The sequence below is a fragment of the Cyprinus carpio genome, chromosome B10 (genome assembly GCF_018340385.1).
Source record: "Cyprinus carpio isolate SPL01 chromosome B10, ASM1834038v1, whole genome shotgun sequence".
NCBI lineage: Eukaryota > Metazoa > Chordata > Actinopteri > Cypriniformes > Cyprinidae > Cyprinus > Cyprinus carpio.
The window spans coordinates 2457190-2471849 of NC_056606.1; the positions used below are offsets into that span (position 1 = coordinate 2457190).

Here is a 14660-nt window from a genome sequence, read left to right on the forward strand (position 1 = left end):
GCACACTGAGTCCGAAATTTTCGTATGCATTTTTTCATTTTTTTCCTATCCATCATCCTTTCATAACAAAATCCTTGCTATGGATGCGGAAAAAAAAAAACTGATCCAAATTTTTTTTATGACAGATGAAAGTTTCAGAGGCAGTGTGTAAACGTGATTGATACAACGTGAGGTCGCATTTATTTTTTAACGTGCAAAAATTTCAGACACAGTGTGCAAAGAACTTAACTCTACTGCTGAGTTAAAATTTGATGTGAATGTATGCTGTTTGTACAGTATATTGAGATGGAGGCGTCAAAACTGTAACTGCAACATAAACATTCAAATGTAACTAAGATCTGGATGCAGGCTGATGTAGCTGCATGGTCAGCCTGCAACTGAGTGGTCTACATAATACAATTTAAATAACATTTAACATAAATTTCAAAAAGAAGATATTGCATGGCAGAACATTGTGTGTTTGTAAATGAGATGCATGAGACCTCGAATGATTTATCTTTCATTCATCTTTGTGTTTGTGTTGCAGAATGTCAAACATTCCTGCTTGTTTTCTTGGATCTGCTCAGACTAAGAACCTGTATGAAGAAGTGAAGAGGTGAGAGGCTACTTGGCATGAAATGGGAGCTTGATATGTACTGTGAATTTTTTTTTTTTTTTTTTTTTTTTTTTTTTTTTTTTTTTGAGTAGGCATATTACATTATGTAGGTCTATTTTATCAAGGTTATTCAATAAAACCATGCAATTACTTGGTTTTGATACTTTATTTGAACCAGTTATTGCCTCATTGTTGGTTCATATATAAATAGTCATACTAAAGCCTGTTTTTCACTTTGGTCAACAAATGTATTACTAAAAAATATCAGATTACTCAACTTTCAAAATAATCAGTAGATTACTTTATTACCAAAAGAATTATTAGTTACAGAATATTTTAACCCTAGATTAGTTAAAATATTTCAAAATACAACTGCATTGTTTTGATTTGTGTAATTAAAAGACGAATATTTTGTTATTTAAAAAAAATCTTAGCAGTATTAAAATATTCTCATTTTAGTGAACCAAGTATCTGTATATCTGTATATATACCCTAGTGTTGATAAGTGGTGATATAGCTCATAATTTCCAAAGTGTATGATACAACTTTCATTCCTCAATCATATCCAGGAAAAAAAAAGTTTGAATAAGGGAAGCGATAACTTAGCCATAATATCCTTTCAAATGTTAAAGTTGCCACATTCATTGCATGTTTTTGTGCTACACTTTATTTGTGCAATTTAGTTTTATTAGTTTATTAGAATTAGAAATTTAATAACAAAATATTTTGATAAGTAAGATCTCTGATTTTAGTCCTTGAAAACCAAAAAAATTGTGCTTGATAAGTCCTTGAAAGTCAAAATTTCATTTTGCAGTTTCTGTACGAACCCTGGCCACTGTATATTGTCCCTTATATATTTATATTATAAGGGATATAAGGGAATATTAATTTGTAAATCGCGTCCTGTTCATTTGTAGATCGCTGCACACATTTGTGGATAGCTAGCTCTGCAGTTGTGGATTTTTAAACATTTCTAGCATCAAGAAGCTGACAATCCACAAATGCGTGGACTCCACCCACCGTCTACTCAAGCAAATCTGATAACAGCCACACTTTGCTGACTAATCATAGCACATTCTCGCTATACCCAATCACGTTTGCCATTACAATCAGGGCGGTCTTTTCCGGATATAACTTCATTAATATATGCATTGGCTCAAATAGGAAATATAATTAAGGGCCATAAAAACTGATACAGTAAAAGATGTTTAAAATTGGATTTCGTTAGATCATTAAACTGTGTATTAAGCCAAGCCACAGTATATTTTACATGCCTTTGAAAATGCCAGAGAAACAGTGCTTTAAATCATGGCTATGGGAACAATGCTGTACTGGATACAAACGCGTTATGGAAGCGTCATTCAAAATGGAAATAAAACCGTCAATAAGTAACTGATTAATAAATTACTGGATTCCTCCTCATGATAAACATGCGTGTTTGTGTTACATTGCCGTCACACGACAGCCAGCATAACAGTGTTTTCCAGTTTTTCCAGTGAAGCAGTTTGGATGAGATGGATATGGAATGGATATGAGCAGCCATGTGGATCTAACGATGTATATAGCATTATAAATAATATTTTCAAATATTGATTAAAAGTATTACAAAGTTATTGCCATTGTTTGGGGAGGGGGATTTAGGTGGGTTCTTTTTTTTAAAATGTGGTGCAGGTGTGTTGAAAATAAATGGATATAAATGTAAAAAAACAAAACAAAAAAACACTTGGTTAAAACACTTGACCACGCAAAAAAAAAAAAAAATAAAAAAAAAAAATTCACATGAATCAGACTTACTAGTTTTGCTTGTAAAAGTTACTTAACAGCATCCAAAGTAAGTTTTTATGTACATTGTCCACTTGCAAAACTCCAGAACTAGACGCTGCAGTGATGCTGAGACAGGTACCCAGATAGTCATTTTGGCCCATAATTGATATTATACGTGTTGTTATGCCCTATATTTGTTGCCGCAGTTGTGCTTTAAAAGGCTAAATAAGCCATGCCTTGTCTCACGACGTCTCTCTGCTCGCTGCGCTGCAACAGCTGTGACTGCATCTGGACGAATCAAAGCAAATGTGCGAATCATTTGTCCTTCGTCGTGTCACCCCTGATGTTGTTCGGGATCTGTGAATGATCATAAATTGTGTATAATCCTGAGTTTATCCTCATTCACTGATCCTGAGGGAAAAATAAAGACGCCTTGCACTCCAACAATCTTTTGAAAACAGTTTTTTTTTTAACCACATTAACTGCACTTCAGCTCAATTTGAATGAAATGTCCGTAGATTGTAATGGCAAACGTGATTGGTTATCCCGAGAACGTGCTACGATTGGTCAGCGAAGTGTGGCTGTTATCTGATTGGCTTTAGTAGATGGTTTGGAGTCCATACACTTGTGGATTGGTGTGCGTCTTGAAGCTAGAATTGTCTCAAAATCCCACAAATGTGCGCAGCAATCTACAAATGCACAGGACGCAATTCACAAATAAATGCCAGGCAAAGTTGTGTTTGTAGAATAAAAAGATATTTGTGAAAATGTTTTATTTGCAAGTCTCGTTTTTTTTATTTTTCATTCATGTTTATGAAACTCTGAGATTAATTTGTGGATTTCATTCTATTTATTTGTCAATATGTTTAATTTTTTGTACTCTTTACATTTATTTGTGGATCATAATCTATTTATTTGGAAAAATGCAACAATTCTACCCCCATACCCATAGCAGATTATTGCTGAAGTGAAAGCAGTAAAAAAAAGTAAAAAAAAAAAAAAAAAAAAATTATAAAAAGGAAAAAAGGTTACAAAAGTTTGTTTAATATAGATATTGTGTTGTATTATTTTTTTTTTTTTTGATATAAAATAAATATTTTATAAAAATATTTGTTGAACTAAAATTGCTAAGAAATCAAAGCCTAAGCCTAACCAAGTTATGTTCCAAATTTGAAGTTGATATCACAAAAATTGTGGTTCCTGGGAGATTTACTGTTACCAAATATGGAACCTTGACTGTCAGACCTTTCCAACAATTTGTGTTTTGTCAAGATTACAAAAAGATTTGATTTTCTCTGTTTTACAATAAGTTTGTTTATATGTTATTATATCTTGATTTATACCCCTAAAAGGGTGACTTATTCCCTGAGATACAAACATTTAGTGACCGATTACAGTAAGCATTTACTGTAAGCATTTTGTTACAAACAATTTCAATGTAAACTTAATAAGCTAATGCTGAATAACAACTTATTAAACAGACAAGTCCCCTCCAACATATGTAAATAAACATCTGAAATAGATTCAACTTTTATTAGAGGGTGAGTAGATTTCCCATGACAGGCGGCCATGCGGTTTTAAATGCTTCCTGTGAGCCAAACTAAGAATGTAGTAGAAACAAAAGTCACTAGTCATCTAAATATTCACAACAAAACACCCTTTCAAAATGAAACCAAGAAATAAGACCTACAAATTTTACTGCATCTCCCCACAGATGTTGTCCCTTTTAGGGTTAATTGTGACATAAAAGAATAAATGCACATGACATATCACATTTAAACTATTCAAGGGTAGTTTCATATCAGAAGATTCTGTAGCTATGTTTCCATCCAAAGATGCAAATTTAACTTGTGTGCAAAACTAGAATATTGCATAAAACATTTGCTAATAAAGCACTGTTTCCATCATACAAGTCAAAGAGAACAAAAACGTCACTTCCTGATAAACTTGTACTAAAAAAACTAGGAGAAGCCACTGAATATAATAATTTGTTTCATATATAATAAATTACTTGGCCTCAGAGTGAGCAAACAAAACACAATAAATGCAGTCATTGCTTTCAGAGGTGGATGCCTGCTGTTTGTGAGCGCAGTTGTGCAAGACAGTTACACAGAAATACTTTGACGACAGACTTTGATCAGGCATTTCAGAATGATCATAAAAACATATAGATGCTATCCCATCTCATAGCACAAAGTCATATGATGTTTTTGATGCATATGGAGCAATTTATTCTGTAAATGTGTTTCCATCGTATTTTATGCAATTTTTTCCGTATCGGATAAAAAAATGTTCCTACTCAAATGTGAGCATATGTTTTTTTATGCACATTTTTAGAATTCATGCGTATCTTGGCGTTTCCATCCAGCTGTTTTTTTTTATTTTTATGCGATATTCCAAATGCACATAAAAATAGGTGTATTGAAGCAGCTAGTGACGTGTGTTTAGCCACTGACATTGTTTTCCCCATTCTCTTGTCTCCAGGGGTCATTTTAGGGTGGTTTACATGACACCTGAATTCTGCTCTGGGAATATTCCTCTGCTAGCGCAGCTCAACAGGACTGTTGGTAAATCAAACGGGAAGAAGTAAAATGCTATTTGAAGTTATTTAATACTTCATTTTAAATGAGGAACATCTTCACTGTGTGTGTTTGTAGGTTTATCACTGGTTGCGGTAGACGAGGCTCATTGCATCTCTCAGTGGGGTCATGATTTCAGAAGTGCGTATCGTGACCTGTGGAAACTCAAGAAAAATCTCCCTGGTGTAAGCTATGTCTTTTGAAATCTACTTTGTGTCATTATGAAGTTACGGATTGATAACACTGAAAGATTGATTTTGATCATTTATTTGTGTGATTCCTAACATTTGATTCTTTAATCAGGTGCCTATTTTGGCGCTCACGGCTACTGCGAGTCCGTCTATCCGTGAGGACATCGTTAAGAGCCTTAATCTGATCAACCCTCTGATCACCTGCACCTCGTTCGACCGACCAAACCTCTACCTGGATGTCAGTCGCAAGTCTGGTGACGTTATCCAAGACCTCAAACAATTTCTCATCAAAAAAACAGGGTAGGCCATGTTGATTCTTGTAGTAACTTGAGAAATATTCTTACTTAGATTTTTTTTTTATATATATTTTGCGTGAGCAATGTTTGAAGATTATTTAATGCAGTGGTTTTTAACCAGATGACCGGGACGCAGTAGCACACATTAAGACAATAAATTGAAAAAAAAGAAGAAAAAACTAAAACAAATGTAAGCTAAAATCATATTTTTATTATAATTTATTCCCTAAACATTTGCCAGTTACCAGGATTCTCACAATCTTTGAAAATCTGCATAGGGAATTTTGTGTGGTGTCTAGACTAAATTTTAGTAATGAATATAATATTATTTAGTTGTGTCAACCTCTAAAATATTTTGAGTAAAAAGTTTTTTTTATTTGTATTTTTTTATCCCAGTCATCACAAACAACATAAAGTAATATATGTACTTATTTGTATTTTTTTATCCCAGTCATCACAAACAACATAAAGTAATATATGTACTATTGAACAATGAAGAAAGTTATTGCCATTGTTTGATTGAATGTTTTTTTTTTTTAAAAACATCACACCACCTGAATAGCAGTATTGACATCAGGCATTTGCAAACAGCATTTGTTTTTTTACTGTCTAGTAGTCTTATGTCAAAATTTTACTGTCTAGTAGTCTTATGTCAAAATGTCTATGATTGTGACATAGTATGAACTGATGATGATTAGCTGATTTTATAGTTTCCTTTTAACTGGTCTGGCTGTAGATTTACAGTTAACGGATGCTTTGGAGGAGATATAAGCCCTGAATGTATTAATAAATCTGATATCAGGAAGGTCATCCATTTCAGGACCTCCCAAAGAGATGGATTCTTATTATCACGAGATCGGGAGGGCAGGTAGAGACACGTCATGTCTTATGGTTATCCTCATCTTTTTTAACTAGTTTTTTTTTCTGTTGGACGTATTTTTTTTGTGTTTTTTGGATGTGTTTTATTTGTCTCAACCAATCCAAAAGTGAGTGCTTTACAGATTACAAAATGGACATGATGGCAAAAATAGAAAAGTATTTTTTACTTTTTGTCTTAACTTGTAAATTTTTTGAACTAGACCGATTGAGTGATGCTGAGACAGGTACCCAGATAGTCATTTTGGCCCATAATTGATATTATACATGTTGTTATGCAATATATTTGTTGCCGCAGTTGTGCTTTAAAAGGCTAAATAAGCCGTGCCTTGTTCTCACGACGCCTCTCTGCTCATCAGCGCTGCAACAGCTGTGACTGCATCTGGACGAATCAAAGCAAATGTGTGAAGGATCATTTGTCCTTTGTCGATCTCACCCCTTATGTTGTTAGGATCTGTGAATGATCATAAATTGTGTATAATCCTGAGCTTATCCTCATTCACTGATCCTGAGGGAAAAATAAAAGACGCCTTTGCTACCCAACAATCGTTTTGAAAACAGTTACAGTTTTTTAACCACATTAACTGCACTTCAGCTCAATTTGAATGAAATGTCCGTAGATTGTAATGGCAAACGTGATTGGTTATCCCGAGAACGTGCTACAATTGGTCAGCAAAGTGTTGCTGTTATCTGATTGGCTTGAGTAGACAGTGGGTGGAGTCCATACATTTGTGGATTGGTGTGCATCTTGACACTACAAGTGACTCAAAATCCACAAATGTGCGCAGCGATCTACAAATGCACAGGACGCAATTCACAAATAAATGCCAGGCAAAGTTGTGTTTGTAGAATAAAAATATATTTGTGAAAATATGTTTTATTTGCAAGTCTCATTTTTTTTATTTGTCATTCATGTTTATGAAACTCTGAGATTAATTTGTGGATTTCATTCTATTTATTTGTCAATATTGTCAATTTTATTTTTAACTCTTTTGTATGTTAAACGCTGACATTTATTTGTTTATTTTGATATATTTATTTGGTTATATGCAAATATTCTTAGCAGATTATTGCTGAAGTGAAAGCAGTAAAAAAAAAAAAAAAAAAAAAATTATAAAAAGGAAAAAAGAAAAAAAAAGTTTGTTTAAAATAAAGATAATGTAGTATACTATTTTTATTTTATTTTATATAAAATAAATATTTTATAAAATATGTTGAACTAGAATTGCTAAGAAATCAAAGCCTAAGCCTAACCAAGTTATGTTCCAAATTTTAAGTTGATATCACAAAAATTGTGGTTCCTGGGAGATTTATGGTTACCAAATAAGGAACCTTGACTGTCAGACCTTTCCAAAAATTTGTGTTTTGTCAAGATTACAAAAAGATTTGATTTTCTCTGTTTTACATAAGTTTGTTTATATGTTATTATATCTTGATTTATACCCCTAAAAGGGTGACTTATTCCCTGAGATACAAACATTTAGTGACCGATTACAGTAAGCATTTACTGTAAGCATTTAATTAATAAAATTTCAATGTAAACCTAATAAGCTAATGCTGAATAACAACTTATTAAACAGACAAGTCCCCTCCAACATATGTAAATAAACATCTGAACTAGATTCAACTGTTATCAGAGGGTGAGTAGATTTCCCACTACAGGCGGCCATGCAGTTTTAAATGCTTCCTGTGAGCTAAACAAAGAATGTAGAAACAAAAGTCACTAGTCATCTAAATATTCACAACAAAACACCCTTTCAAAATGAAACCAAGAAATAAGACCTACAATTTTACTGCATCTCCCCACAGATGTTGTCCCTTTTAGGGTTAATTGTGACATAAAAGAATAAATGCACATGACATATCACATTTAAACTATTCAAGGGTAGTTTTCATATCAGAAGATTCGTCGTAGCTATGTTTCCATCCAAAGATGCAAATTTAACTTGTGTGCAAAACTAGAATATTGCATAAAACATTTGCTAATAAAGCACCCTTTCCATCATACAAGTCAAAGAGAGCAAAAACGTCACTTCCTGATAAACTTGTACTAAAAAAAACTAGGAGAAGCCACTGAAATAACAATAATGTTTTTCATATAAGAATAAATTTACGTGGCCTCAGAGTTGAGCAAACTAAACACCAATATTGCAGTCATTGCTTTTCAGAGGTGGGATGGCCTGCTGTTTTGTGATGAGCGCAGTCCGTGCAATACTGTTTTATACCATTAAATAACCTTTTGACACCATCCCCAGAACTTTGATCAGGCCTTTCAGAATGATCCCGGAAAAACATTCTTAGTAGGCTATCCCATCTCATAGCACAGCCTCAGTATGATGTTTTGTGATGGCATATAGGATAGCAATTTATTCGGTTATAAATCGGGTTTTCATCGTAATGGGTAAAATTTATAAAATTTTTTCTCCCATACCGGAATAAAAAAAATGGTTCCTACTCAAGATGGGAGCATATTTTTTTTTACATTGGCACATTTTTAGAATTCCAATAGTAATTTAAGGCGCATCTTTTGCGTGTCCCTCCGGGAGCTGCGATTTTTTTTTATTTTTATGGCTATATTCCAAATGCACATAAAAATGTAGCGATGTATTGAAGCCGTCTAGGATGTGTGTTTAGACCCACAATGACGATTATGTTCCCCCTTCTCTTGGTCCTCCGGGGATCATTTTTAAGGGTGTGTATCATGACACCCTGAATTCCTTGCTCATGGGAATATATTCCTCTGCTAGCCAGCGGCTCCGTGGATGACCGTTTGCGTAAAGTCAAACAGGAAGAAAGGAGAAATGACCAGGGGAAGGCGTTTGATAATCCGTCAGGTTAAATGAAGAACATCTTGCACTGGGGGCCGGTTTAGGTCGCCGGAGCGGCGGGTTTCGCGTCCTGTAGACGAGGCTCTCCAGTGCAGTTCTTCATTGCAGTGTGGTTTTCATTACTTGTCAAGAAGTGCGATCCCGTAGACCTGTGGAAACTCAAGAAAACTCTCCACTGGTGTAAGCTAATGTCAGTCTTGTGAAATCTACTTTGTGTCCATGCTTAGTGTAAGTCTTACGGACGAACAGAACCCTGAAAGATTGATTTTGTATCATTTAGTTTGTGTGATTTACCCTACCTTTGATATCTTTAATCCGGTGCTCCATATTTTGGCGCTCAAACACACCTCCTCGAAAAACAATTAAGTAGTGTAATCTTAGGCTATCTCGCGAGTCCGTCTATCGTGAAGGACCTCGTTAAGAGCCTTAATCTGATTAACCCTTCTGATCACCGTGCACCCACACTACGTATCGAACAATCCGAACTTAATTCCAATCAAGACATTTTTTATTAACCTCTACCTGTAAGGGCAATTACTTGCAATTCCTGGTGACAAGTGTAATTCCAAGACCTCAAACAATTTCTCATCAAAAAAAACAGAGGTATCGCAACCCCATGTTGATTTCTTAGTAGTAACTTGAGAACTATTCTTACTTAGATTTTGTTGCTTGTTTCTTTACATATATTATTGCGCGAGCAATGTTTTGACCAGATTATATTTAATGCCAGTGGTTATGTTAACCAGATGACCGTGAAGAGAGAACCCAGTATCACTCACAGTAAGACAATAAAATTGAAATAAAAAGAGAGAAACAAACGCAAAACAAATGTAACGCTACAACATCATTTTTTATTACATAATTTATGTCCCTAGCGTAAAAGCACCTTTGCCAGATGTAACACGAGTACTAATTCCCCCCCTTTCACACATTTTCTCCTATGTCTCGTTAGACAATTCTTCATAGGGCCATTTTATGTGTGTGGTTTCTAGACTAAAATTTTTAGTAATGAATAATCCCCAATTTATATAATTTATGTTGACTTTGTGTCAAACCTCTAAAATATTTGTGAGGTAACAATTTTTTTTTTTATTTGGTATTATTTTTTTTAATCCCAGTCATCACAACCACCTAAAGTAATGATATGTACTAATTGAAATCAATGAAGAACCATTATGAAACTATGTGGGGAAATTATTTAAATGAATTATTTTAATTATAATAATAAGATTAAAAAAAAATATTAATTATTTTAAATGCTTTAATTTCTGCCAAATTCCAGTGCCCACTCAGAAAATCTGATTTTGACATGGAAATTACACAAAACAACAATTTAATCCAAAATCTAGAGTTTGCCATTATCTTGCTCGTTGTCCTTTTTTTGCCATTGTCTTATGTTACAGTTTTTTTTATTTTATTTTTATTTTTTGTAAGTATAGAAGTTTTGTTTTGTAGGGGTGGTTTTTGTTTTGTAGGGTTGGTTATTGTGTTTTAAGTCTATGATATTAGAGTGTGATGTCCGTGTGAGAGCAGAGGCGGAGCGTGTGACCGCAGCGCTGTGTAAGCTGGACATCCCGTGTGGAGTTTCAACACTAACGGAGGAGAGAGAATCAGGTTTATGTTGGTTGGGGTTGAGGTTAATAACGGAGGATAAGTTCCTGGGGTATGATCATGAGGTTTTTGGTATTTAAGATTGTTTTTTAATAATGTTTTTGTTGGAAGTTGTGTTTTGTTTTACGTGGTGTTTGGGATGGGTATAAATAAATCCGATATCAGGAAGGTCATCCATTACGGAGCTCCCAAAGAGATGGAGTCATACTATCAGGAAATCGGGAGGGCCGGTAGAGACGGGCTGGCGTTTGCGACGGTCATAAATAGTATTGTGGATGTGCGGAGATATTGTCATGTATATGTGGATGACTGGTGCTCATTTTTTAACTAGTTCCACTTACAAGACTTTTTTTTCTGTTGGAATTCTTAAAATATATCTTCTTTGTGATTTCCTTTAGATTCATTCTCAACCAATCCAAAAGTGAGCGCTTTAGAGATTACAAAATGGACATGATGGCAAAAATGGAAAAGTATTTGAACTCAACCAAATGCAGGCGAAAGTAAGTAAAATGTAACATTCTAACCTGTCCAGAATATGTCAACTCGATCCAAAGAAAGAAATAAACTAGTTCTGTCAAACGATTAATTGCGATTAATCACATCCAAAATAAAAGTTTTTGTTTACATCAATTATTTAGTGTGTGTACTGTGTATATGTGATTTATGCATACCACAATGCTGTCTTATTAGGAACATAGGTTTATAGTTTTTTTTTACATATATTCTATATAATGATAATTATAATAAATATTAAATTGAAATACCTGTAAATAGTTCAAAATATAACTGTATGTGTTGTATTTATATATACCTTTAGAGAGTTGTAAGCACAACGCTATAACATAAATTATATGAATTAAAATACCGATAAAGGTAAATACATGTCAAATATTTTAAACGTAATAAAAATGCCATTTAGCAGATACTGTATGGTGTGTTCTTATGGCATTATATACATATCCAGAGAAGTCTTGTATGATGCCACATAAGTCTAAAAACCTAGATTTGGACAAATTAAAAATTAAGCAACAACAGTAAAATGATGGGAGAACGGCAACTGGCGATCCGTGTAAGACCGTACAAACAGGCCTGTTAATGGCGTACACTTCATTTTGCACCAACTTTGAGTAGACATGCACGTTCCTTCAAAGTAAAGTCAAAAATCAATAATCATGCAATTACCGAAATGGTTTAAACATTTCATTTATGATTAGGCGTAATAAAGAATTGCCATTTAAACATATTTAGAGAAAGTGTGCATTTTTGGCATTAAATTCTTATTGTCAGAAGAAGAGTTTCTTAGTATTGTATGATGATTATAAGCCTAAAAACCTAGATGTATTTTGGGTGTGTTTTCAGTGTAAGCAAAATATACAGGACTTTGGCTCCTTTTAATATGTCACATGAGAGCGAGGCTGAGGCAAAAAGAAAACTAAACCTCATAAAGAATTCATTTATAACCATTGTAGCACAAACCGTTACAATTTGTGAATGCACAAAACCTGTGGTGTTTGTGGAGTGTTGTTTGTTGGGAAAATTTGTGCTGTGAGAGGCGTGCACCATAATTAAGTAACAAAGATTTTTAAACTCTGTTTTTCATTCATTAAATATTCCACTCTCATTAATGGAGATAAGCACTGAAATTACATAGTCATGCAGAAGTTAAACCAAAATTATATTAATTTTAGCCTATTTGTAGTGGATGTGCTTGATTACTTTTCCTGTTCATCAGCGAAGAGTGCAATGTCCACAATAATTTATCTTTAAATTTAAATGTCCCTAATGAGAACAAATCATTACAGTGTACACACTGCTGGACAGGATCACATAGGTCCAGTGATATGGCACAACTGCATGGAGGTGTTAGTGTCATGTATTATCTTTATTACCACTGTTTTGAAGGATGCTTGAAGACAATGGTATGCATAAGAAGATCAATGAGCGCGCAAGCTTGTAATTTACGTCGCAATAAATATAGGCCTATTAAAAATCGTTTGACTGCAGCACTACAGTGAAAACACATTCTAAATTCTCAGAGAAGGGTATTTAAAACCAGTTTTTTTATTTTCACAAAAAATAAAACCATTTAATAATGTTACATGAGTCATATGGAATGATAACATACAAAAAAAATAACCCTCTTAGGGCCTATTTCTTTCATTTTTGATTTTGGTAGAAAACACTTTTTCTACCTATTCAAAGTTTTTAGGCCTATTTCTTTCTTTTGATTTTTGGTAGAAATGGGACAGTTTTACCTATTTAGAAACACTTGCATTTGCACCAACTTTGATTAGACATGACTTTCTTTGTTTTTTGGGATTTTTGCGCAGGTTCTGTCGTACGTGGTTTTATAAATCTGAAGACTTTTGTGCATACACACAATCTAGCTTTTGTGCCTTAGTACACTTTTAGGATCTACGGTCAGTTTTATACATGAGACCCCAGACCTTAATCACAATCATTTATCAGTCCAAAAAGTCTGTGCTTAAAGTATTTCCATGATTGGAGTATTTGGTTTGAAAGGTAAAGATGTTTGTTTAATAGATGTTTTGTTTTTAAAGATATATTGATTTTGGAGGGAAATCATAAATGAAGGCTTAATTTTTGTTCATCTTTTTTATGAGTGTTTTTCTCATCCCTCTTTCAGACCCTCAGCGGGTTCCAGATCGTTTTCGGAAACACTCTCTCTATGGCATCGGCAGGGAAATCTCAGAAACTTGGTGGAAAGCTCTCGGCCGAGAACTTGTTGCCAAAAAATATCTGATGGAAATCACGGGCCACCACAAATTCTCCACCCTCTGTAAACTCACACCCAAGGTACTGGAAAAAGTTTAGTCATGAACTATTAAATGAAGAATGTTTCAAGGAGTGTCACTATAGAGCGAAAAAGGGGAAAACCCCTGCATTCCTCCCCAAATAATTCAGCTGAAGGCACCCCCCCTCTGTTCTGTGTGTCTCTGTGAGTGGTGTAGTTCCATCTGGTTTATTTGTGTGTGGTTTTTAAGTGACTTGGGGTTTTTTCGTGCTTTTCTGTCAAAACAGACACTGAAACTGAGAGCCCTTCACAACAACCTGCCAAAGTAATGGTCGGTTTAACTTGAAGAAATTTTGACAGAGATATATTACTTTTATTGTATGCTAAAATGTGTTTCTGAAATTAACAATAATAATATATTTTTTAAGGAATATTATACAACCAAGATATAAAATAAAAAAATAAAATAAAATTGCAGTGTTTTGTTGTAAATTAATCGGTATATTTTCATTTGATTAAATTTTTAATGATTGATACATTTTTTTGTTATTATTCATTTGATTAGACCCAATTTTCAGATTTTCATTTGATAAATCTGTATTAAATCATAAAATGTAGAATCCAAAAAATAAATAAATAAATAAAAAATCAAACAAAATTAAGGAAAAAATAAAGTGGCTTTCACAGGGCCCTTAACTGAAACGTGTGGAGTTTAAATTGTGAACAAACCAATTCTTTACATTCATTCTCAAGGTCAAACAAACATGAGGAAAGCAACAGAAACGTTTTTCTTTTTTCTTCTTCTTCTTTATTAGAGTAGTGTTTTATCATGCATTTAGAATCAATAGAGTTTGCAGGCCTTTTTTGAATATGGATTTTTTTTTTTTAGTCTACGCACCTGATTTTGGACTCTTTTTTTCTTTTTTTAAGGCTCAGTGAGTTTTTGGCTATTTTTGGAATATGGAGAAGGCATGAGACAGGGACAGTGACATGTTACTGTAAATGGTTCTAGAGGGAGCGCAGCAGCTTGAACTCTGCATTGGATGTATTGTCTGGATGTATCTAAAACTGCCTCATGATGGTGATATTTATGTTGTAGTATTACAATTGGAATGTGTAGGGTTGAAGCACATAGAGTGCTATATGGTAGTATATGGTAGAATTA

The 14660-nt window shown here is 33.8% G+C and overlaps 1 protein-coding gene across 1 annotated transcript in view; it reads left to right on the plus strand.

The window, feature by feature from the left end:
- Positions 1–14660, plus strand: part of wrn (WRN RecQ like helicase) — a 49225-nt gene that overhangs the window by 19289 nt on the left and 15276 nt on the right. Inside the window, 11 exon segments of the mRNA XM_042731963.1 lie at positions 527–595; positions 4844–4926; positions 5017–5123; positions 5242–5429; positions 10585–10654; positions 10656–10743; positions 10806–10996; positions 10998–11041; positions 11139–11240; positions 12643–12659; positions 13388–13557. Of these exon segments, the coding sequence (XP_042587897.1) occupies positions 527–595; positions 4844–4926; positions 5017–5123; positions 5242–5429; positions 10585–10654; positions 10656–10743; positions 10806–10996; positions 10998–11041; positions 11139–11240; positions 12643–12659; positions 13388–13557 (1129 nt within the window).